This window comes from Ahaetulla prasina, chromosome 1 (assembly GCF_028640845.1).
Source record: "Ahaetulla prasina isolate Xishuangbanna chromosome 1, ASM2864084v1, whole genome shotgun sequence".
NCBI classification, from domain to species: domain Eukaryota; kingdom Metazoa; phylum Chordata; class Lepidosauria; order Squamata; family Colubridae; genus Ahaetulla; species Ahaetulla prasina.
In genome coordinates, this window is record NC_080539.1 from 199,825,463 (window position 1) to 199,852,911 (window position 27,449).

Genomic DNA, 27,449 nt, shown 5'->3' on the forward strand with positions numbered 1-27,449 from the left:
CCAAAATAAAGAGCATCAGATTGCTCCTAACACCGAAGTAGTTTGCTCTGGCTCTGAGAAATCTGTTCCTATTTCTCATCCGATGGGGGAGGAGTTACAGACTTGGTCATCAACAGCTGCTTGTGACGAGTAACAATTTTCTATTGTTTGCCTTCAGGCTGAGCCTTTTTCTTTGCCTTATGTTGCAACATCGGGGTTATGTGTTGCACCTCCCACTGGATATTTGGTCCCTGAGGCGACCTTCACCCCAACAGCAGCGGGGCTCCGCTCGGGGGAGGGGCAAAGTATTGGTATGTCACTAGACATTCAAAGTTTGATTGCTGAGGCGATATCCAAGGGTATCTCAGTAGGGCTACAACAGAGGGGTCACCTTCCCTCTCCATCAGCCAACCTACTGACCCAGCTCCTGCCATACATGGGTCCACTACCGGGATCTCCTTCTCATCAGGATTCTGTCCATAGCGCAGATTCCTTGTTGGGAGATGATGACCAAAGGGATCTAGTATTTTAGGATGATGAAGGGATGTTGCGGATAGACCAGCCTTCACAGGCCTCTTCCGCCCCTCCATCTTCAAGTTGTTCTTTCATAAAGCCAAAGTAATGACTAATGTGGGGGTTATACAGAGCCCAGCAGATCAATCCCAGGGGGCTCCTAATCCACATGATGAGCTGTTCATGGTGCCAACACCCAAACAGGAGTTTATCCCTTATCTGAAACTTTTTGCTGAGGTGATTCAAAGGCAGTAGAATCAGCCTGGTTCTCTGGCTGCACCTAGCGGTCATGACAAGAAACTCTACTGCATGGCTTCAGATCTAGAGCGACTACTTCAGCTTCCCTCTGTGGACGCTCCAGTGGCTAGTTTAACGTCTTCCACTGTCCTTTCCAATGACATAGTGGAGGGATTGAAGATGGAGGATAGGAAAGCAGAAGTTTCCTTCTGAAAAACTTACCAGGCGGCTGCTTGGGCCATTAGCGCTACAACATTGGCTTCATTTTTCAGCCGTGCATCTCTGATATGGCTTTGCCAATTACAAGAGAGGTTACCATTGGATGATACAAGGTGGCACCAAGACATTAATAAATTGGTGGCAGCCACCGAATATTTGGCCGATGCATCTTTGGAAGTGGTAAAATTTGATTCTTGGGCCTTAGTGTCTGCTGTAACCTCCCACCGTCTTCTATGGCTACGCCATTGGAATGAAGACGCTTTGATATGAAATCAAAGTGGAGGCTTGTTTTGGCCCCGTACAAAGGGTCTAATCTTTTTGGGGAAGCATTAGACCCATTGCTAACTGAGAGCAAGGACAAGAGGAAGGTGCTGCCCTCTACTTATAGGAGGCCGGATCTTAGGTATTCACCTTAGACTCAGAGGCAGCCCTTTCGGCCTGACTCTGGACCCAGCTGGTCCTATGTCCAGCAGTCCTATGCCCAAGGGTTTGACCAGCCAGCAGACAGGCCTACTTTTAGGGATGGGGTAGGCATCAACCTCCGGCAAAGCAGCCATTTCTTGGGGCCGGCAACAGACCTTTCAGCGTTTCAAGTGACTCCCACCCCACCTTTCTCATTGGCGGTCGTCTATATCATTTTCACCATCAATGGGAATAATCCACAACTGATGCTTGGATTCTCCAGATGGTGAGGCTTGGCCTCACCTTGGAATTCTGCTCCAGCCCTCCCAACCATTTCCTCCAATGCCCAGTTTCCCATCATCCAGTAAAAAGAGGACTGAGGGAAGCCGAAATCCAACATCTGTTGCAGATCAGAGCCACTGAACCAGTGCCCAACAATCAAAAATGGACCGGTTTTATTCAATTCTGTTCCTTGTGCCCAAGAGTTCTGAGGGCTGGAGGGGGATCTTGAATCTCAAGCAACTCAACAAGTTAATTCTTTACAGGCGATTCAAAATGCAATCCCTCAGAGCCATCTTGGGATGCATACGGGAGGGCGATCTCTTGACATCAGTGGACCTCAAGGAGGCCTACCTACATGTTCCAATCCATCCATCACATCAAAGGTACCTGCGGTTCATGTATGCCGGTCACCATTTTCAGTAGTGAGCCATGCTGTTCGACTTGTCATCAGCACCAAGGACCTTTACCAAACTGTAGCAGCAGTTGTTGCAACTATCAGATTGATCCCAGTCCCCATACAGTGCTACTTGGACGATATATTAATTCAGTCATCCTCCCAGTCGCAAGCCACAAAGGACTTACATACAGTAATGCAGACACTCCAACAACACAGTTTTTCTCTAAATCTGGGAAAGAGTCATCTGCGACCCACCACCATTTTTCATCTAGGTGCGGTGATAGACTCAATCAGAGGACAGGTCTATCTGTCTCAGGATTGACAACACAGCATCAATGCCTTAGTGTCACAAATTACTTCCCAAAGGTCGGTTCCCTTGATCCTCCTGTCCCAGTTGCTCGGGAAGATGATCTCGTGTATTACAATTATACTCTGGGCATGATGGCATGCTTAGCCTCTACAGTGGTTCTTGCTAACATTCCAGAGAACAGGCTGCAGCAACTCTAGGGCCAAGGTGTGGGTACCACCAAAGGTCCATCTATCCCTCCACTGGTGGACTTCTGCGGCAATTCAAAGGAGTTGTGTGTTCCAGGAGCCTCAGCACATCACAATAACATCAGATGCAAGTCTCTTTGGCTGGGGCACCCATCTTCTCTCTCAGGTGGCCCAGGGATAATGGTTTCCAGCAGACTGGAAAAATAGTATAAACTGGCTGGAGCTGAGGGGAGTCCATCTGGCCCTCTGCCACTTTCAGACTGAGGTGACAGGTCAACATGTGTTAATCTTAACCGACAATGTGGCCACGAAGTCACACATAAATAAAGGAGGTGGCACTCAGTCCCAATCTCTCATGACTGAGACAGAGAAGTTGATGAGTTGGGTGGAGAGATACACACTCTCCCTCAAAGCAGAACGTATCTCAGGCTCAACCAACGTTCAGGCAGATTGGTTGAGCAGAATGCAATTAGACCTGTCAGAATGGCATCTTCATCCAGCTCTCTTCTAAGATCTATCGAGATTTGGACAACCAATACTCGACTTATTTGCCTGTCCAGAGAACACACAACTTCCGAGGTTCTTTTCCCACTTTCCGAGTCCAGGGGGAAGGATGCAACGCCCTCCACTGTGCCTGGCCTCAGGGGCTGCTCTGCCTTCCCTCCCTTTCCACTCATCCCGAGGGTAATTTGGAAGTTGTTGACTGAAAGTGTAGAAGTTCTTCTCGTCGCCCCTCGTTGGCCAAGGCGTCCCTGGTACGCGGACCTGGTGAGCCTCTCTGTGTCCCAACCCTGGAGGATTTCCCAGGACAGGATCTCTCTCAGCCAGGGGGCTGTACTCCATCCAGAGCCCCAGTGGTGCCAGTTGACCATCTGGCACTTGAGAGGATCCTCCTGAGGAAACACAATATTTCAGGGAAGGTGATCCAAACTATACAGGCTTCCAGGCAGGCATTGATGAATCGGATTTACAACGCCACCTGGCAGTCATTCTGTCTTTGGTGTTCCAAGGAGCACATCAACCCAACTTAAGCATTAATACCCGAGGTCCTAGATTTCCTGCAAAGAGGACTGGACAAGAGGTTGGCCCCCAGCGCCCTATTCCAGCAGGTAGTGGCCTTGTCTACAGTGCTTACCTGTGATACTCAACGTACCCTCACTCAACATCTGAGGGTATGGGGTTTCCTCCAGGGAGCCACTAACTTACTTCCCCAGTGGTACATAGGTACCCACTTGGGACCTTCCATTAGTCCTTCAAGCTCTCACATCTTCACCATTTGAACTGTTGAGTACCACCAGTCTTTGTTTCCTGACCCTTAAGGTCACCTTCCTCATGGCAATAACATCAGCCAGGAGGGTATCTGAATTGGCGGCCCTCTCGGAATGAGGGGATCTCTGTATCTTCCATTCAAACAGAGTTGCTCTGCGGATGGATCTCTCCTTTCTGTGCAAGGTGAACTCCTGGTTCCATTGTTCCCAGGAGCGCATTTTGCCTGATTTCTGTCCAGATCCCAGCCACCCATTGGAAGAAAGATGGCACAACTTGGATGTCAGGAGGGCCCTTTGGAGATACATTAAACGAACCGCTTCTTTCAGGTAAACAGAAGGTCTCCTTGTTTTGTTTCACCCCTCATCAATGGGCAGGAAGGTCTCCCCCTCTGTGGTGGGCCGTTGATTGAAGGCATGTATTGCGAAGGGCACATGAAATCAAGGCCAAACCTTTACGAGGACAGACTGTAGCCCACTCCACTCAGTGTGCTGCCACAAGAGCTGCCTGGGCTACTCAAGCTTCTGTCAGCGACATTTTCAGGGCGGCCACCTGGTCGTCATTATCACCATTTATGCAACATTACAAGTTGGACAGTTATGCCTTGGCTGTGGCGTCCTTTGGATGGCTGGTGTTCCAAAGAGTACACTCCACACAGGGCCTAGAGATCAGTCATCCTCCCGCCCATAGACCTTGAGCTTGGGTATATCCCACGCTTGGATTCTCCGAGCACCGCACTGGAAAATAGACCTTGGCTTACCTGAATGTCCCTTTTCGATGCGCTGCAGGAGAATCCAACCCGCCCTCTCGCCTTCCTGATTTAGGTCCCAGGGTGGGTTTCTTCTACTTCCTTTGGACACACTGGATGACTATGCCTTCATGAAAAAATTGAAGCTCAGCTGAGCAGAGGAGGCATGGTCAGCAAAAAAGAAAAAAAATCTACACTCAGTCTCTGGCAAATAGATGAGAGATGCTTGGATCCATGCTTGGATTCTCCTGCAGTGCATCAAAAAGAGACATTCAGGTAAGTCAGCGTCCATTTTACTTTGTTGTAGACTACAATTTGGGGATATTTGAAATTTTCACTTATTGGAGATAAATTACTATGTAGTGTTATGTGACTTGATTGAATTACTAGGAGTGGTTCTGCTTTTAAATATTTCAAATAAATATATGCATAGGTTCAAAAGGAGAAGAAAGGTTAATAATTTTTGAGATCCACTATCCCACAGAAAAATACAGAACTTCAGCATTGCTTTACTTTAAAAGTATATTGTTGCATATTTCTATTAAATTATTATATTTAGTTTTTAAGATAAATTCTATGTATTTTTATGAGAAAGCTAGACATACACTTGCTACTCTTTTTAATTCATTAAATTTTTTGCTGGGTCTCATTACTTTGAAGCTGACCATTACACTTAATAAAATGTGGGTGTTCTTTATATTTAAAGCATTTGTTATATAAAGCATTTATGTAAAACATATTTATAATCGGGGATATTCTAAAGCAGGGGTGTCAAATTCAAGGCCCAGGGGCTGGATCCAGCCGATGGGGTGTTTAGATCTGGCCCATGAGGCCGCCCTGGAAACAGCAAAGGATCTGCCTGCAGGGCCTCTGCCAGCGAAAACTGAGCTCCATTTTCACTGGCCGAGGGTTGCAGGAGGCCGTTGCAGCTGAAACAGAGCTTGGGAGCCCGTTTTTGCTGGCAGAGCCCTTGGGTCATCACAGGGGTCCCCAACATGAGTGATGTCGAGTTGACCATGCCCCCCCTGGCCATGCCCCCCCCAAGGTCAAAAACAACCTTGATGCGGCCCTCAATGAAATTGAGTTTGACACCCCTGCTCTACAGTATATCCTAAAGAAATGTTTTCCTCGCTTCCTTTTTGGTGACTTTCCCCCTCCCTGTTTTATAAGGGGATGAACTTTTTCCAAAGGAGTAATTGCCAAAACATTAGTTATGAGTTAATATGATATGAATGTACTGGTGGTGATGATGGTAGAATGAGGAGAGGCACTATAAAACAGATACTATAATTCTGCTTGCAAATATTTGAGTATATCAGTTGGGAGAGAAGTTTTAAATTGCGTTGACATTACTTGATTAATTCAGCAACTGTTCATATACACCTAATTTATATAACTTTACCTTTTTGTTAAAAATAATAGATCAGAACTATCAAGCATACTATAAGCAATTATTTTCCTAAAGTATTATATCTCAGTAATATTCTCTTTCACTGTTTGTGAAATTGTAAAATGTAACTTACCCATTATTTAAATCTCTCCTTTGGGAAAAAATACTGGTGGCTTTAATTGCAGGCATTTGTTTAAATGCAAATTGGAGTATGGAATTAAAATTTTATGTTATGGGCATAGGTGGTAATGCTAAAACATTTGGCTCAAATTCTGAGGATAACTTTTACATTTTTATTAACTCAGGGAAAACACCCAATGAAAAATATTCTTGATTCAATTTTAACATTGTGCTTTTTATTAACCTTTCTGTGAATAGACAGGTACCAATAGCCATTTTGTGAGAGCACCCGCAATATTCCCTCAAAACAACCCATTCTCAAAACATTCTTTCCTCTTGTATCTTATATATCTCCTTTCATGTTTTCTGTTAATCTACACTCTATTTTTCCGTTCTTCCATTGAGGACTGCTAGTCATCTTTCTTCACTTTTTTATGGTTCCAGATCAATAAATACAGATATACAATGTAGAAAAATCAAACCTGGAACAATGTATAATGAAAAGAAGGTGTCAAATGACTTCTGAAAGCCATAGATATTACTAGAAATTTAGCAACTTATTAATTGTTGGCCAAGTTAAGCTTTCAGAGGAAGACTCTTGATCAGAAAGAAAACTACTATTTCTGACAATAGGGCTATAAGAGTGCCAGCCATGTTTCATTTTAAAGTGTCAGTTTGCTGTACAGGTAACAGAAAAACAAGAAGCATTTAAATTGATTGTTTTGAAGATGAATTTCTCCAGCTTGGAAAGCACTTTACATAATTAAATATGCATAATAAATAACATACTTGAATATGATGAAATGGACTTAGCAAGTTGATTGTTCATAATATGATTTATTATTATGGGTTTGATTCATCTTAAATTATTCACAATATTATTTAGACAACATTGTATAATTGTTTATTAATCCTTACTTACCACATACTTTCATTTGAACCTATTTGATTATTCAGAACTCTTTTGAAATAGACTTGTGAGAAGTCTAGGGCGATCAGAAGTGAGCAACCCAACCTGTTACCATAAAAAGTGGAAGGCATCTCTCCTACCCAAAAGAGAAAAGTTTGGCAGTGCACAAGTGGGAGAAAAGGGCACAACATTTTGAGCCTTGATTTCAGTATAGTTAGGGATTACATTACTGTTTTTTGTTATTTCTATTTGTTTCATATTTTTTATAAAATATTTATGCCTGCCCTTTAAAGTAAGGTTATTCAACTTATTACAGAAAAATAAACAGTGAGATGGCTACTACTCCAGATGTATTTAAGAAAGTTTATTTATTTAAAACATTTCTATAGCTGCCCATCTTATACCAAACTCTGAGCGATTTCCAATCAAGAAAGTTTAGGAAGAGTTCATTTCTAACACCTAAATGCGATCTCCATCTTCTGAGTCAATATATTCCTAAATGCTATTTGCTTATCAGTATCAGTGTGAGTAGTGATAGGATATTAGAATAGAACCAAGAATTCAAGTTTAACTCACTGAAGAAATCTCAGGCTAACCTACCTCACAAGGTTTATTCTGGGTAAATCAGAGGAGAGAAACTAAGTACGCCACTTTTACACGTGAAGAACAGATGGGATATAAGCTTAACAAATATATGTCCTATTTCTGATTTTCTTAAATGTACAGGTAGTCCTCAATTTACAACAGTTCATTTAGTGACTGAACAGCACTGAAAAAGCTGACTTATGAATATTTTTCACACTTATGACCATTGTGGCATCCCCACTGTCATGTGATCAAAATTCAGATGCTTAGCAACTGACTCATGATGGTTGCAGTTTCCTGGGGTTACATGATCACCTTTTGTGACCTTCTGACAAGCAAAGTCAATGAGGAAGCCAGATTCACTTAACGACCTTGTTACTGACTTGACAACTGCGGTGATTCACTCGTTAAGTGAATTCACTTGTTAAGTGAATCTGTGGCAAGAAAGGTCGTAAAATGGAGCAAAACTCACTTAACAAATGTTTCACTGAGCAACAGAAATTTTGGGCTCAATTATGGTTGTAAGTCAAGGACTACCTGTACTTGGTAATAGAACTTGCAACAAGATACATTATTGTACTGATTCAGAAACTTTTCTTACAGTTTCTAATTTGGATTCAATACTTTTTCTTTCTCCAGGTTTGATGATTCCCGTCTTTTGTGTCGTGGAACAACTGGACACTTCTCTTGAATTTGATAATCGAGAAGAACATGCAGAGTTTGTTCTGGTTCGTAAAGATGTGCTTTTTAGTCAGCTAGTGGAGACTGCGCTCCTGGCTCTCGGTTATTCCCACAGCTCTGCAGCTCAGGCACAAGGTATTACATCGAAATGTTTAACAATTGTAGCGAGATGGGCAGCAAACAAATTTAATAAATAATAATAAAAAAACACAACTGGCTGCATAAAATAGTTCTTTCATAGTACCTAAACATGTACTAACGCAGATAGGGTAGTTGGTAGTAAATATGCTTATAATGGCCTAGGGGTAATCATTGAGGAATCCTGTACAAACTGCACTCCCATGCAAATTATTTCTAAGCTTGCCTCTATTAACATACTACAAGTTACTTTTGAGTACTGTGCATATACATAAAATCAAAGTGCACATCATGAATAACTAATTTTGTATGTGTATTAATATTTAATCAAAGAATATCAGACATTGTACCAGCATTTATTTTGCTAGTAAATATGTTAACAGGTGTTCATGATGAATATGAAACAGCTGATGCAGCAGTATTTATTTATTCTTCAAGTAGGATGTAAACACACAATCTTTCATAACCTTAGTTTTACAAATGGAGTCAGAATCAAGTTAAATGATCTCATTTGATTTAGAGGATTTCATACCAGTTCTGACAAACTTCAAAGAAAATATTTTTAAATCTGACTTTGTAAAAAGCTGTCCAAAGCTGATAATGTAAATTGTGGCATGGATGTTTACAACCTTCACAGTTATCTAAATTCACTTTTTCTTTAAAATATATGCATTTTTTTCTAGAAACCTTTCAGTGTCCTCACTGAATTTGAAGATTTTTCTTGCATTATTAGATGAATCTTCAAGATACAGCAAAGATTAACAGCCAATTAAAGAAATGATAATTGATTAATTACCTTTCATTTTAATTAGCTGATTTGATTATTGATTAAAAGTCACTTTTAAATACCGATTTGAAAGAAAGTGACTCCTTACTGAATAAATGTTAGAATTACTCTGTAAATTTGTATAAATTAACCTCAGTAAAAATAATAGATAAAAGCAGATGTTTGTAGTTGTTACATGATATATACATGTAGTACCAAAGAATTGCTTAAGATCAATGAGAGAAGAGATAAAATTTCCTTACCCTAAGTTTACTTGCTATTAAAAACAATCCATTTTTAAAAAGTCAGTCAAGTATTATTATTTAGGGCACCTTTTTAGTTAAGCCTAAAATCTTTTTTTACTTAGTTAATGTAAACCCACATACATATATATGCAAGGCAATGTATAAGCAAAGTTTAGACAACCTATATACAAAAGCACTGGTTTGCAGTGCATCTCAGTCCCATCCTCCTGCATATACAAGTCTGCAGGAGGAGGGGGAATGAGGAAGAGATGATATGTGCATCATGATACAAACCCTGTGACTTATATACTTGGGTCAGATATTGGGATACAAATATGAAAAGAGCGGGGTTTGTATCATGACATTCAGAAATATAATTTAGTAACTTTTTCAACATAGTGCCTGATGGTGGACACTCATCCATAAAATATAAAAGAGCTTTAAAAAGATAGAAGAGAATGAAACTGTAACTAATAAAAATGTAGCTTTAGGAAAACTGTGTATGCACATCATCTGTCATTTTGTTAATAATGTACAAAAAAGATAATGTATATTGTATTTTATGTGAACATTAGTATAAATAAGAAGGTGAAAGAAAAATGAGCTATTAGTAAGCTAGGCCAGGAAAATATGTTTTATTTAACAGTGAATTTGTGAATGAATTCTAATCAGAAAGAGTGTAATAAGAAATAAAAACATGAAACAAATATATCTTTATTATTGCATAAATCTGGATATTTTTTTAAAAAAATCATGTCATGGTATTATAGGAATATTGTTCTTTTGAATATAAAGGTCATTGTATCTCACTATTTCTGTCATGGTGAACCAGTTTTCAATCTGACAGCACTATTCATCTTGGTTAATTCATCTTGTGAATTAACATGTGGAACATCCTGAATTAAGCAACCAAGGCATCATTCTTGGCATCTCTAGAAAGAAGGTGATCTCAAGAAAGAATGTTTTTATGAAAACATGTAACTTCCTTCACTGACCCACACTAGCTGAGCATTTCATTTGGGAAAACATATGGGCCCTCCACAAGGAAAGACAGATTCAATCAGATAGGTACCAGCTTTTTCATCCTTAGGAAATATTAGTTTGCTAGTACATTAAGTAGGTGTTTCTGGTTTACAGATTTTTATTTTTTCTTATGGTTCAGAATCTGTATTTTAAACTTTTATGTGCTTATAGAATGTTTTCTGAAAAACATTGAGAAATAAGATCAAATTTGCCATGTTCTTATCTAGCGACTATCTTTGAGAATTTTCATATGCTGCTTAAATCACTAAGGGAGATCTGTGAAGTTACTAATGCTTAGAAGTTATCTAGCTGTTTTTTGTCCCCACACATCTTTCTGTTGTATGTATTTCTGGTTAGATTGAATATATATTTAAATATTTAATGTTTCAAGTGTATTACCTACTTAAAATGCATGTAATTATTCTTGTTACATAATGGTATTAAACTTGAAATTCTAGTCTTTATCATTATTAGAGTATTAATACTTATTCTATTATTATTTTTACACAGACACACACACAACATTGTATAAACCACTAGTAGTCTAGCAATGTGGCATTTTATAAGAACAATGCATTAGTAAATTTCTTTTGGCAGGAGAACTGAATTGACTTTGAAATCCCTGTTTGGGATTTTGTAGTAATATTGGGAAATACTCATTCCATTTGACATGAAGTTCCCAGTGTGCTTTCTCACATACTCTGCCACATGCTACTGATAATAATGGATGGCAGTTTTGAAAGGGATCCTGTATGAAACTTTCTCCCCAGAAACACTCTTTCTTAAAAATATCTTCTGTCTGGCACTGAAGCTTTTAAAATAGCTTTCGATTGTCATCCAATTCAGTAAATACTATTTTAAAGCCATACTATAGGGCAAGGGCAAGGTTTTAAGAAAGTATTAGTGTTTCACTTTCTAGCAGTATTCCCCCTCAAAATCCTTGTATTGCAGAAATCTTAAACTATCCATATTGACATCAGTGGAAGATATTTCAAAACTTTGCTTGGGACAACTTCTAATTAAGGGGTCGATACTGTACATCTGGGGAGAATGGATCAGAATTCAGGGAGAGCAGGAAAATGGGATTCTCAAAGCTGCTTAAAAGTGATCTCGCTCTTTCTCCTTCTCCTTCTCCCTATCTCCCTATCTATCTACCTACGGTCTGGTTGTTTACCTCAAAGAGAAAATTAATGTGCATTTTATATTTGAAACTATTCGATAAAACCATACACTTTCCAGATAAAAAAATTATCAGGGAATTATTTGCTGCAGTTAATTGTCACTAGAATTTATGAGTTCATTGAATCATCTTTGCAGAAGAGGACATGCTGCTGTTCTCTATGCATATATCTTTTTAGTGTGTGTCGTAGGTTTTCACGGGTATATTTTTGGATGGGAGTATTGAATATTGATTCTGGTGGCTGCATGAACAAGTCAATGCAGCTTTCTTGGCAAGAATTCAGACATGGCTTTAACTTGCCTCCTTCCTAGAGTTGATAGAGAGTGACTGGTCCAAGGTCATCCAGCTGGCTTCTTTTCTAAGGTGGGATAAAATGCAGAGTCTCCCAGTTTCTTGCCTGCTGCACTACACTACTAGCTTATTTTATTTTATTTATTTTTATTAGATTTTTATACCGCCCTTCTCCCGAAGGACTCAGGGCGGTGTACAGCCGAAATAAAATACAGAGTATATACAATTAAAAGAAATTAAAAGAAACTATTAATAAATGGCCGATAATTTAAAAAATTTACAAATGTTTAAAATCTCTAAAACCCCAATTTAAAATCAACTATTTATGCCCATTCTAATGAGTCTGCTACCCTAGCAGAGGGCCAGGCATCTGTGACTTTGCAGTTTAACAAGGAAGAGATGTTTAACTATGGCAAAGGACTTATCTTAATGTGCTCCATTGTCAGGTCACATCTCATCTATTCAGAAAAAAAGACTATGTTTTTCCATGTGTGTTGGGGCTGCAATTATTTGAGCCAAACCCATAGCTGTGATGGAAGCTATGATACCCAGGAGCTACCCAGAACTTCCTTTCCAAGACAAGGAGACTGAGGTTATGGAAGACTGAAACTTATAAACTCTAACAGTGGCTCTGAGCAATTCCTGGAACTTGTAGCAGGCTGCTGCCAGGAAGCTAGGTGGTTGATACATCAATAGCAGTCCACGCTTGATGGTATAGTCCAATCCCTTGCACAACAACTCACATGTAGCCTTTATGGCATACTAAAAAATGTTATAAAATATATGTTTGACTATGATATACTATTCAACATGAGCTATTTTCAAGGCAGATATATCTATGAATGCATCCCAGCTTTTCCAGTGAAGGTGGTATATTAAAAGCTCTGTCATTGTTGAAGGCATTCAGGAATTTGGTAAGAAAATATCATCTGAAAGGATGGCCAAACCTAGTATTTTACAAATCCTAAAATGAAAAACATAATATTTTAGAGATAAGCATTGAAAAACATCACAAAATTAGAAAGGAGTAGCTTTATTTTTAGAGTACAAATAACTGTATCTTTCTTTAGAAATGTTATCTTTCTAGAAATAAGACTTCAGACACTTTTTATAATAATGTTAGAGATTATTTGTTATGATAGCTAAGAATAAAGTAAAAAAATTGACCTGATGGCACATAATCTATTTATTGTTTCCTTAAAACTCTTCTATAATTCAGAAGATAGTTTCTATTAAAATAAATTGCATTTTGGAGAAGGATTGAAGAGATTAGTGCTAAAGAGAAGGTAACAAATCTGGCCAAAAGAAGAACAGTTTCTTCTTTGGTAAGATTAACTACATTATCCTTGTTTTGCATGTGTAATTGCTGTCAGAGGCTTTTAGAAGGATGGAAATGCATAATAGGTTTTAAATAGAAATTTATTTATTTATTAAATTCATATGCCACTTATCTCGTTGCCCTAAGATTTCTCTATATAAATAAATTTGATTAGTATTTTTTGTGTGCTTTGTTTCACATTCTTCTAAGAAAGATAGGATAGAAATTTTGCTTATTCTATAAGCAAAACACTTTTCAAGTAAATACGTTGCATAATCTGAGATTATCAACAGATTTATTTATTCATTAAATGTATATGCTGCCCATCTCAGTTAAAGATTAAACTGTGCATGATAGTTTTGATAACTTCAACATCTCCAAAGCACCTGAGGGCAGGACAAGAAGCAATGGATGGAAATTAATCAAGGAGAGAAGCAATTTAGAACTAAGAAGAAATTTCCTGACAGTTAGAATAGTTAATCATTGGAACAATTTACCTCTGGAAGTTGTGAATGCTCCAACAGTGGAAATTTTTAAGAAGAGATTGGACAACTATTTTTCTGAAATAGTATAGCGTTCTTGCCTGAGCAGGGGGTTGGACTAGAAGACCTCCAAGGTCCCTTCCAACTATTCCTTTCCTTTCCATTCCATTCCATTCTAATTCTATTCTAATTCTATTCTAATTCACCCATGCAAGTATGGTACCCAACACATTTTTATTTTGGATCTCCTATCTGAGGTTTTATCTTTCTTGTATTTGTTTGCTTTTTGAGAGCACAATAGGCCTTTCTGGAATCGGATGTTACGAGAGTGGCACATATGCTACACTTCTGTAGCATCTAATAAATCTAAAATGCATTATATGACATCAGTATGTATCCCTGCTTTATTTCACTGGCTGTGGCTAATAGGAACAGAAAGAGTGATGACATTATGTCATATGTTTTATATTAATAGACATTACCAAGTGAGTCAGGGTGTGGAGATAGAATAAAGTGTGGCTAATGTAACATATATAGTGTCTGTTTCCTCTGTAACGTTTCCTTCCTCAAATCTTTTATGCATAAAAATATATCCACTAGCTTCAGGCTGACAGAACATAGTTATTCATTGATTAAAAACCGTTATGTTGTAAAATTTTGTCAAAAAGATTCCTAGAAGAAGTTTATAAGGATCAGTAGTATGAGAGTGCCGCTTGCAAAGTTACAATCAAAGGATGTTATAGGAGGAGAGCTGTGTTAGACTATGGCAAAAGAAATCAGGAGCCTAGTAGGACTTTTTCCTATTAGCACATTCTATTAGAAAGTATGAGTTGAAATGATGAGTTCATTTCATCAGATACAATCAGTTAATGAACTGCTGAAACTGATGAAGTGAGGTGCAGCTCATGAAAATTTTTGCCTTTTAAAATAATAGGTCAGTTGGAAAAGATGCCAACAGAATTCTTGTGGTTTTTAGTCAAAGGATCTACTACATAAGAAGAACAGGAATAGAAGGAGGAAAGAAGTAGTCTCAGTCATCAGCACTTAATTATTGAATAGAAATAGCTGTACTATTTTAAAAGAAGAAAGTAGAGCAATTCAAATGACTATTTTGATTATCTTGAACCACGCTTCTAATCTGTAATTTGCTACGGACATGATAGACTGCTTGTCTGAAAATCAATCTTCCAATCTTTTTACAGGATGGAGGAAAAACAAGTGTATGAACTTATGGCCTTTTCTTGTAAGACTAAACTATTGAGCATTGGGCCTAAGCTGATTCACTGCTCTGTTTGAGCAGTTAATAATGACTGGCAGTTTGATAGAAGCTTCCCAAGGCATGAGTTGAAAGAAGCTATTCAGTCTTATTAACTGAACTGGGGATAAACTTGGATGCTCTGCACAGCAAAACATGCATTTTCTCATTGTGTTAGGACTCTTCATCTGCCCCTTTTGCTTCTTACTGCCAGTGAAATAGAATTATGCATATCTTTGATAACACTCAACATTTTCTTAATGTTTTTAGAATGTGTTCATCTTATTTACGTGGTTCAGGAAAAGTAATACAAATGTCTTTTTTTAAAATAAACACTTAGTGGCATGTTATATTTGCCAGTGAGTCATTTTTGCACATATTATGTGGCACAAAAAAAGATGGGAGGGCAAATGAGACATGAAAGATACCTGAGCCTTGGATGAATATGATGAAAAAACATAGGCCTTGTCCTTACCGGTTGCATTTTAAAGGAGGTTTAGTGCGGCATAAGCAACCTGCATCAACCTTAACTGCTGGTTTAATTGCTCTTCCCAGTGTGTCCAGTGGATAATTTGTGGATGTGGTAAGATTTGTGTAATCCTGTTTTGTCCTTGCCACTTAGAAAGAGCAAACCAATGTACATTTCTGAGCTGGGGTATATTTTTTTGGAGCATGAGTTCTTGCAGTGTGGGACAAGAAAATGTTTTTTTAAACCTTACAGGGCTGATTTGCAAAGCAAGACAAGAATAATTGCATTGGTAGGAGGCTTACCCCTTTCTTTCTGCTCTATACACCCATCCTACTTCATTCCTTCAAAGCCAAGTCAATCCCCCCACCCATTCCTATGGCCTGCAAAGCAGTGTATCCAATAAAAAAATGTGAATCCAACCCAATTTCAGATTCCTTCTAGGAGTCCTTTTTTTGTCTTTCACAAAAAGTAGTTAGGTCCAGAACAGCTCTACTGGTTTTGATGAGTTCTATTCCTTCTATTCTCCAACCTCTGCTCAGACTTGGCCAATAGCAACAGATATCTGGAATGGCATGCAACACCTAAAATGCAGCTGCTGGAAGCAACTGGAATTTCTCCCAGAGCAAACTCTCAAAACGCAGGTGTTCTGTTTGAGAACAAGATGCTTGAAAATGTAGTTTTGAGTTCTAAAGCATTTGGAGTTGATGTTTTGCAGACTTAATACATTCTGCACATTCATGAATAATACTGCAAAATGCCTGGAAATTCCCTTGCAAGGACAGTCAAATGTGTCCAAAATTGATATAATTACAATTTGAGGCCTACTATTAAAAATAGCAAACTAGAGCTTTTCTGTAGTCTAGTTTTAAACATTTAAACATGTTCTGAGTTCCATTAAGGCTAAGCACAATAGTTTATATTAGCAGAGTAAAATTTGTCTAGTGTGTCGAGTTTTTTTCTATAGTTAGGGGCGGACTCTACTCCTTACATTGGTTTCTCATATGGGCATAAATTAAAAGGATTATTTTCAAGTCTGCCCATGTCATGGAGACATGAAAACATAAAATAAATTAGACTTCTTTACCCTTCATTCATTAAATACTGATTAATCAAAGCAGGAAAGTTGGAGGCTTATTATAGCTTTGAACTCTTAGTGAAACTCATTTACCAGACTTGCCTCTTTCTGTTTCAGATCTAGATTTTGGCAATGCTTTCTTTTGAGACATGCTATATAAAATAATTAATTTCAAAGCATGTTTTTACCAAAAATATCACTCTTTTGGAAAACTAATATATGAAGGTTATCCTGTTTATTATTAAAAAGAGGAAAAGGAAAGAAGTTTCTTTTGGTATTTTGTTTAAAGTCTAGAAAAGTCTCAATATATGAAATATCAGTTGCATTGCCTTTATATCTAGGCCAATATTGCGTCCCCTTTATTTATTTTTTTAAAGAAAAAAGGCTTTGAAATTAAATAACTGCTTCTAAAATAATCAATCAGAAAATGTTATTTAATTGTGTTTTCTACATAGAGTTTTTTTTAATTAATTTTGCTAGTTCTTTAATGCTTATATTAAACTAATCTAATCTAAGTTTAGGCTTTGGCATAATATTTCCCAAATGTGAAACAGCATCTATTACATAAGACTAATGTTCTTGCAACAAAATGCAAAACTCGTACAGTATATAAAATTACAAGGCAATCTGTTTGGTATATTTAAATAAGTTCTTTTGTATATGGTTGATACAAAGCAGTAAGGAAAATAGATTCTCAAGATAATGTTTACTGGCTTCCATTTTCATCAGTGAAAGTAATAGTTTTGCATGTTTTTATTACAATACTGTCCTTATTAAGAGAACACAACAATGTGGGAACTATAAGTAGGTGTTTGTTTCTGATTTGCCAAAGTTGAATAGCCATTTAGCAACCTGCTACAGCTGATAGATAATGTATTGTAGAGTCTACTTGAAATATATTGACATAAAAGTATCTGTCTTGTATTGAATCTACAGGTTGCTTGTAGAAATAAAAATACATTTAAATAATATAAAATATTATAAACAATGAAGTAGTGATAAAACACATAATAGAACAACACCAAGAACTTGTTCAACTGCCCCATTATGGGTTTTCAAATGCTGAGGCAAATGTTTTCATGTGAAATGATTTGTGATACACTCTAAATAATTTTTTGTATAATTACCAAACATTTCAGAGCTGAATATCATTCTATATATTTCTTCTTGAATATTCCTTCAGGCCTAAGATTGAAAATCAAAGAGTTCAAATTAAGACTATTTCAGTCAGAATTTTTATTTCTTGAACTGGACACATTTTTCAAGAGGAATCAAATTTCTGTCCATGCAGCATTTTCTGAAAGTAGGGGAAAAAAACAGACAAGAAAATTATGCATGCAACAAAATTAATTCTGCACCTGAGCAAATTTTCATGCTCTTTATTGTAGCTCTTTGAATGAAGGTTTGCATTGATTATTTGCCATCAAATTACGGCTAACTCCTAGTGATTATGTAGATATTTTTTTTGGTGATGATTGGTCTCTAACTTCATCTTTCATGTCTTTCAATGGTGCATTTATCTTTATTGTAACTGAGTCTATCCATCTTGTTACTTATTGTCCTCTTTCCTTCCTTCCACCTTTTGCAGGATCAGAGCCTCAGAACAAGGTCTTTGCATAAAGTGTCTGAAGTGAGATTATTTCAGATTGGTTATTTGTGGCTCAAGTGGGTTGATTTATTTGATGAACAATTTATTTCTTGGCTGGCCACAATATTCTGAGGAATCTTCCCCAAAACCAAAAGTTCAAAAATGTTTTTAAACTGTTTAAACTTAACCTGCTTCTATAACGTCCAGTGTTCATTTCCGTAGACTGGAGAATGCCACTATTTGCACTATTTCGATATTTGTAGGTATAAACACATCAAGCTGTCTGAACCACTTTTTCAATTTTCTTTATGGCCTACATGCCAACTGCTAGTTTGCAATATATTTCTTGACTGCTTGTTCTTTTACTCTTAATTATTGATCCTAAAAGGCAGAAGCTGTCTACCATTTCAATATCTTAATCAAGGAAATATCAATTTTAAGGGTTGTTGTTGTACTTATTGTCATTTGTTTGGTTTTTTTAAAAAAAATAATCTTATTTTTTCACTATGCTCCTTTTATTAGTAGGCCTTGTAGTTCCTTTGCATTTTCAGCATTAGTGTCATAAGCATAGTACAGGTTATTGATGTTTCTTCCTTCATTTTATTTATTTATTTATTTATTTATTTATTTATTTATTTATTTATTTATTTATTTATTTATTTATTTATTTATTGGATTTTTTATACCGCCCTTCTCCCGAAGGACTCAGGGCGGTTTACAGCCAAGATAAAATGACAATAATATACAAATAAAACAATGAAATTAAAAAACTTATTAGACATATGGCCGAATTAAAACATTAAAATGATAAAACCCCATAAAATTTATAAAATTATATCAAATATTAAAACTATTAAAATCCTATGCGAGTCCTGCGCGAATAAACAGATAGGTCTTCAGCTCACGGCGGAAGGTCCGAAGGTCCGGCAGTTGACGAAGTCCAGGGGGAAGTTCGTTCCAAAGGGTGGGAGCCCCCACAGAGAAGGCCCTTCCCCTAGGGGCCGCCAGCCGACATTGCTTGGCAGACGGCACCCTGAGGAGTCCCTCTCTGTGCGAGCGTACAGGTCGGTGGGAGGCATTCGGTAACAGCAGGCGGTCCCGTAAGTACCCTGGCCCTAAACCATGGAGTGCTTTAAAGGTAGTCACCAAACCTTGAAGTGCACCCAAAAGACCACAGGTAGCCAGTTCAGTCTGCGCAGGAGTGGTGTTACATGGAGCCACATGCGGCTCCCTCTATCACCCGCGCAGCTGCATTCTGAACCAACTGGAGCCTCCAGGTGCTCTTCAAGGGGAGCCCCATGTAGAGAGCATTGCAGTAATCCAAGCGAGAGGTAACCAGAGCATGAGTGACCGTGCATAGGGCATCCCGGTCAAGGAAGGGGCGCAACTGGCAAACCAGGCGAACCTGATAAAAAGCTCTCCTGGAGACGGTCGTCAGGTGATCTTCAAAAGACAACCGCCCATCCAGGAGAATGCCCAAGTTGCGCACCCTTTCCACTGGGGCCAATGATTCGCCCCCAACAGCCAGCCGCGGCTGCAGCTGACTGTACCGGGGTGCCGGCATCCACAGCCACTCCGTCTTGGAGGGATTGAGCTTGAGCCTGTTTCTCCCCTTCCAGACCCGTACGGCTTCCAGACAACGGGACAGCACTTCAATAGCTTCGTTGGGGTGGCCTGGGGTGGAGAAGTACAGCTGCGTGTCATCAGTGTACAGTTGGTACCTCACCCCAAAGTCATTGATGACCTCACCCAGCGGCTTCATATAGATGTTGAACAGGAGAGGCGAGAGAATCGACCCCTGCGGCAACCCACATGTGAGGGGCCTCGCGGTCGATCTCTGCCCCCCTGCCAACACTGTCTGCGACCGGTCAGAGAGATAGGAGGAGAACCACCGATAAACGGTGCCTCCCACTCCCAAACTCCCTAACCGGTGCAGCAGGATACCATGGTCGATGGTATCAAAAGCCGCTGAGAGTTCTAATAGGACCAGGGCAGAGGAATAACCCCTGTCCCTGGCCCTCCAGAGATCATCAACCAACGCGACCAAAGCCGTCTCCGTACTGTATCCAGGCCGAAAGCCGGACTGGAACGGGTCTAGATAGACAGATTCATCCAGGTATTGGGGTAATTGACGTGCCACCACACTCACTACAATCTTCGCCACAAAGCGAAGGTTGGAGACCGGACGATAATTTCCCAAAACAGCTGGGTCCAGGGAAGGCTTCTTGAGGAGGGGTCTCACCACCGCCTCTTTCAAGGCGTCAGGGAAAACCCCTTCCATCAAAGAAGCGTTAATAATCCCCTGGAGCCAGCCTCGTGTCACCTCCTGCGTGGCCAGCACCAGCCAGAAGGGGCACGGGTCCAGTAAACATGTGGTGGCATTCAACCGCCCCAACAACCTGTCCATGTCCATTTTTAAAACTTCACTCATCTTCTTCCAATCCAGCTTCTCTTAATGTATTTTCAACATATAAGTTGAATAGATAAGCGGAGAACATACAGCTTTGTCTCATTCCTTTGTCTATCTGGAGCTAATTTGTTTCACATATTCTGTCTGTGCTGTGACTTGACTCTGACTTTTAGGTTTGTCTTGAGAACAATATTTGTATTCTTTTGACTTATAAATTCTTTGTGATGGGTAATTCAAATGCAGTGTAAGCCAATGTCATCTACTGTTGCTTTTACGTTCATGTACCCTCTCTTCCATTAGCCATAGTTTCCTTTGATTTTTAAATTGATAAACCAAGTATTTTGCTTTTCAGAAATATCTGTTAGGTACAACTATGCATTAGGTACGTCAACTCTGACTGCTTGGTTTTTATGTTTTCCATTAATTCAGTCTGCTTCATTCTACTCCTATTCTAATTTGAGAGATTTCTTTTTAAAAAAGGTTGGAGTAACTTTTTTTTAAATTTGCATTTATATCCCGCCCTTCTCTGAAGACTCAGGGCGGCTTACACTATGTCAAGCAATAGTCTTCATCCATTTGTATATTATATACAAAGTCAACTTATTGTCCCCAACAATCTGGGTCCTCATTTTACCTACCTTATAAAGGATGGAAGGCTGAGTCAACCTTGGGCCTGGTGGGACTTAATCCTGCAGTAATTGCAAGCAGCTGCTGTTAATAACAGACTGCATTAGTCTGTTGAGCCACCAGAGGCCCTTTTGTATTTCTAATGCACGTTTCTCAAATATAGGTATAGTTTACACACATTATAAATAGACGAACCATTTTTCTTCAGGACTATTTGCATTAGGACTTGATGTTTCAATAGTCTTTCTATCTGATACCCAATTTTTTTTGAAATGAAAATTAAATAAAAATGGATTATTTTGAAATAATGTGAGCCATGTCACATAGTTTTGCTGTGTACAAAAGTCGCACATGTTCTCTGCTTAATTGAAAGTGATTCTCCTTAACAGGTGGATTTTCTATTGCTTCAGCCTACAAATTGGGAAAAAAGACAACAGTACACTTAGCCCTTGAGTTATGACTACAATGAAGATAGGAATTTTAGTTGTAAGTTGTTATAAATTGAGGTGTTATGTCAGGTATGTCAAACTCGAGATGACATGTTGTCGTCATGTGACGTATTGCAACTTTCCCCCTTCGCTAAACTGGGGGTGGGTATGGCCAGCACATGATGCATCTCTCCTGAGGGCAGCGAGTTTGACACCCCTGTGTTATGTGATCAATTTGATTTTACAACTGTAAACATGTACAATCACATATTTGTTTTGCAAATCCATTTTTCTGAATAGGCATTTTTTTGCTAAAACTGGCAAAAAACATTGCAAATCATAGTCATGTGATTGCATGATGTTGCAAATTGTCCTCAATGTGAGCCTGTTGCTAAGCACTTGAAATTCAATCACATGTCTATGGGAGTGGTGTGGCAGTCATAACTTCAAGGACTTGTTTGTAAGTAGCTTTTTAAAAGTCTCTTGTAATTTTGAATGGTTGTTAAATGTCTAGTTGTAAGTCAAGGACTATCTGTAGAAAAGTGTCTGAAAACATGACAGGGACTGCACAAACATTTTAATCCAGCTGTGGCTTCTGTAACCTCTGTATCTATGGGGAGATGTTATTTCAGTGGGCTGGACACAGAGAAAACATGCTTCCTCAGTCCCACAAGATGGCAACATTTAATTGAGGGGACCTGGAATACACTCACTCTGCCTGAATATACTGGGTGGGCAGAAATGTTTGGAGACAGGTGGTTATAGCAGTCACTACAATCAATCGTTTCATTAGATTTTCTACAAATTCTATTTGTCAGAAGCTTTTGTCTGCATGAATGCCTATGGTGCCTATTTCCAATTAATTTATCAAGAAAACTTGACAGTACCCCATGTCTACATTTCTGGCTGGTTAGAGGCAGAGGAAAGGCACAAGGTGAAGTTGTAGGGAGAGTTTTCCAATTGATTCTGTGTTCCTTTATGCTGCTTTGAACCTGTCAACCTATTTTTTGGACATGAGTTTAACATTCTTTTGAACATTGAACCTGTGTTCAGAAATAGCCTGTTTCAACAAGTTGACAGATGACTAAACTTGTTTACACTTGCCTAGTACCAGCTCACCCTAAGTTAGTAAGAGTGATTTGGGTTTGATTTTCTTGTTGGCAGTTGATGCTTCATGAGAAGGTGTCAGCCCTTTGAAGTAGACCAGATTAGGAAACCAATTTGTGAGATCTAAGGAGCATCTTGTCTGAGAAGCTTTGTCTGGTTACCGTTTTGTCTCAGACTCAGGTTTCCTTTATCTGACATTGTCTTTGTATCAGCTCTTTCTTTTTTTCCATTACAAAAAGAGAAATGTACAAATTACATTCCTTAACTTCTCCTGCATTATAACGACAACACCACCTGACAACCCCTTTATTGAGAGGTTGTTGGAGAATCAAATTCTGTGTCATCTTATTTTTCTGGCAGGTTAAGAATTAATGGTTTGCACTTCAATGTGGGTATCTGGCTGTTCCCTAAGAAGAATCAATATTTTATTTTCCTCTTTCTACTTTAAGCGAGAGTTTCTAGCCATATTTTCAAAGTATTACATGAAGCTACTTCATGTAATAATACCTACAGTACAATTTTGCAAGCAATATCCAGGAAGGTCAGATGTTAAGTTTGGGGACAGTAGGCAAACAAGAAGAATAATGACTTGATATTTCACATATCAGTTTTTACCTTGAACATGCTCTGCATGGATTTTCCTAAGAAAGAATATGGTGTCTTTCTCCCGGTATAATTATTTTCAAAAATAGCAGGATATTGGAGCTAGACAAAACTGAATATCAAAGAGAGCTAAGAAGTGTTCATCCATAACTAATAACGCTTAAAAAAAAGTGCATGTCTGCAGCACTGTAACAAAAAGGACTTGCAGCAGGTGTTTATGTGCAAAAGCATTGAGCGTTATGGTAACACCTGTGTTTCTGGACTGTTTGCCAGGACAATTTCTTCATTTTTAAGAAAGTAGAGACAACCATGTTAGTAGCACAATTGCAGTCTAATACTGTCTGTTTCTTATAATAGGATTTTTCAAACTGTGTTTCAAAATTTGAGGGGGAGACCAAGGACAAAAGAAAAAAAAAGGTGGGGGGAGCTAACTTGTATGCAGCCAATTTTCTAACGCTAGAGTTTTGCCTGTTGAACAGAGATCCCAGGAATTCTTTTAACACATTCTGTCACTTGAAAAAAATTGAAAAACTGTGCTTTATAAGATCCTATTTATTTGTCTCAAGATTTTTCATTGGTTCTCAGTGTAACTTGGTTGACATGTCTCCATTATCAACCATATTTTTGACTCCTGAACTAGCTATCTTGCCTGATGAAACATTCTAGCATTTTGAAAGGTTGAGGCAATTTTCTAAAATTTCATTTGAACTATTTAAGGTCCCACTTGCTTTTATGGGTAGATCTAATGATCAAACCATAAACTAATCATACTGAATTCACACACCACACCGAATTATACTACTCTAGAGTATTGTTTGAGCATAACTTAGGTTTGACCCGAGAGAAGGTTTAGTGTCCTTGTTATCCATTTCTAACTTTTCATATTCAATCAATTATAATAAATATAAAGTAAATATAGTACATATTACATCTCCAGTTATTTTTACTCCCAAGTAAGTATCAAAAGTAGGTCTGAGATGTTTTTGTGATCTGTAATTACATAACCTCTAGAAATTATCCCTTTAAGAGAAGCAACATTTTTGTTGGCAAGGGGAATATAACATAAAGAGCCAGCTCTGAAGACATATGGTACAGCGAATGAGCTTTGTACATTATAATGCATGATAAGAGTATAGGCTCTATTTATACTGCAGCATGTTTAGCACCAGATTGTGAATTCTTAATACCGAAACAATGGCATGTTTTTAACATTTCTGTTCTCTTTGTGATATGTTTTAGGCATTCTGTGTCAAGCAATAAATACTTCTTTGTAGCAGCCTTTCCATAACAGTTCTGGTCCAGCAAATGTTTAGTAACCTGTTCTAAAGGATTATGTTAGGTAGGGCTATTTGACACTTTTGATTTGTTTCCATAAAGATGCTCCAGAATGAATGGAAGCACAAATATCACATCTGTCTTGCAAACAGACACTACTTTTGTACCCCAGAAAAGTGGCATGCTTTTTTATGGAGTTTGAATCTAAAGCATTTCATAGGTCTAGTATAGGCCTAGTATATAACAACATAAATTAAACTAGATTCTGTTGTTGTTCTCAAGTAGCTCAGAGAGCCACTATCAATCAATGTAGTATATTATATTAAACATGAAGAGTCAGTACTTTTTAGGTTCTTTTTAATTCAAAACCAAAATTATATATTTATAGGACTTTTCAAGGTTATAAAATTAGATTTACAAGCTGCCGAACTGTAGACTCTCCATACTTACAATAAATTTTCATTCTGCTATTGTAATAAATATAAAATAATTGATAAACTTCCTAGATATAGGCTTGGATATAAATGTATAGATACATATGTATTTATGATTATTTCATATTTTGTTGGTTTGCAGGAATAATCAAACTTGGGAAATGGAATCCTCTTCCTTTAACTTATATGACAGATGCACCTGATGCAACAGTAGCTGACATGTTACAAGATGTCTATCATGTTGTGACACTGAAAATTCAATTACAAAGGTGGGCACTATTGAACATCTGCCCTTTTTTAATCCTGAGTTGTTCTGTCAATCACACCATTACTACTGAGATTAACACATGCTATCTTCATTAATTTCTCAGCTCATTTTGAAGTGGGAAGCACACTATAAGAAGGGCATTGTAACTGGCAGCTCTTACTGGGTGATATTTTAACTAGATATTAGAACACAGGCTAAGGTAGTCTGTCTTTAAAAGAGAATTTTCCACAGGTACAATAATTCTATAAAGCCTGATTAAAAGTTTTCACATGATACCTGAGAAATAAATAGTTTTTAAAGGTTTTGAGATTTTAACCAGAAATTCAGGATTAAATGTTGGGCTCAAAGGCTCTTTTCCTTATGTTGCAATCTGCTAAAGTACAATTGTTGAGAACTTATTCAGCCCATGATAGGCAACATAAATATTCGCTCAGTACTGTATTTAGTTATTTATGTTCAAATCTTCCTAGATTCTAGATTGTAACTGGAAGAAATTTCTAAGCGATATAAAAGAATGACATATAAAATATGAATGTCCTGTTCTTCGTTGTGTTTGGTTTTAAAGAGTGACATAGCTTTTCCATGTAAACAGCTATGTTTGCATGCAGCACTTCCCCATCTGTCTATTCTCGTGTTTTCTGTCTTTGCAGTTGTTCAAAGCTAGAAGATTTGCCAGCAGAACAGTGGAACCATGCCACAGTCCGCAATGCCTTAAAGGAATTGCTCAAAGAGATGAATCAGAGCACGTTAGCCAAAGAATGCCCTCTTTCCCAGGTCAGTGCCTCTATTGGTAGCAGAGGAACTACAGTCTATAAAATGCAATATAGTATGAAAGAATAAATATAGAAAAAAAATCTCTGCAATTATAGTTTTCCTGTGAATGCAAGATCATTGACAAGTATTATAGAAGAATGACAAGATAAGAAGCTGAAAATTTGAGAGGGATACCATCGTGTTTGCGATGCCTGTTCTGCATTTTACCTTTCTTTTTCTGCGTTATTACACTATATACTCAGTTGAGATGCACATGCCTCTATTAGATAAAGCTATCAATATTTAGTATATTCTAAGATACAAAAACTCGAATGTTCCAAGCATCCAAAAATGAATAAAAAGCGCAAGTTAGTTCTGTTACACATTTATAAATCAAAATTCAATTCCAGGTACATCTTTGCTTATATGTCTTCATTATTTAGCAAGCTGATACACAAAACACTATTATTTGAATGTTAAAATAAAAATAAAAAGTATGTTATTTTAACGTTTCAATGTTAAAATAAAAATTAAAAAGTTCATTTGTCAGCATTTAAGGATTAGCAAATAAGGTATTTTGAGATACCTTTTTAAAGTCTGTCTTATTGAATATTGAGCGTAATGTTTGAGGAATGTTCTTGCATTTTTTGATGTTTTCTTTCGAACGGTGAAACTCAAAGAGGAAAAATACAGTGGAGATGTTCTTGAGTAGGACAATGCAAAGCATTTGAAGGAGATGCTTCACAATGCATATTAGTATGAATGAAACACCATTCTTTAAACTTGCAAGGCTTATGCTTCAAAAGGTGTTCTCAGTTATCTGTGTGTGCACAAATAACATTTCCAAAGAACCCTCTATAAAGTGAAATGACCACGCATACACAAGAATATGAGATGACGAGGAACTCTTTTCTAGGAGTTGTGCGATTTGTGCAAAAAACACAACTTCTGTAGGAATTCTGAGAGAAATGCTTCATTCACACTAAATATTTTTTTCAAATGCTTTGCACAATCCTATTGTTAAACAATTTAGGATTGCTTAGGCTGGTTCTTCTCAAACAATAGGCATTGGGAGTATTTCAGAATAAAGTGTTTATTTATTTTTTTCTGTTTCAAAGGGCTTTTTCCTCTCGTTAGATCAACAGCACATCGTATCCTAGAGACACATTTCTTTTCTATTTAACATATTCAGTTCAAGTGCATATTTATTTAATCAATTTGTCTGTGGTCCATTAAAACATTACAAACAAACAAAAAATACACATTGTGTTTCTGAGGATATATGAGGACAGATTAAGGCTATCCATCCCTATATTGTTGGCAGTAGCAATAGATAATAATATAAAAACACAGTAGAATCTCTCCAAAACTTCTCTGACTCCAGCATTCTACATAACACAGTATTCAGCTGAGGATATTTGCGCAGTCTATAAGTATAGACAGCAGAGCAATAGCCATTTTACACTGTAAACTCTCTAATCAGGAACTAA

General features: G+C 37.9%; 1 protein-coding gene across 2 annotated transcripts in view; it reads left to right on the top strand.

The window, feature by feature from the left end:
- SATB2 (SATB homeobox 2) overlaps positions 1-27,449 on the top strand; it is a 176,292-nt gene that overhangs the window by 38,617 nt on the left and 110,226 nt on the right. For both annotated transcript variants that reach the window (XM_058187821.1, XM_058187829.1), the window contains exons 3-5: positions 8,183-8,359; positions 25,081-25,207; positions 25,857-25,980. In XM_058187821.1, coding sequence (XP_058043804.1) covers positions 8,183-8,359; positions 25,081-25,207; positions 25,857-25,980 — 428 coding nt within the window. The remainder of the gene's footprint in view (positions 1-8,182; positions 8,360-25,080; positions 25,208-25,856; positions 25,981-27,449) is intronic.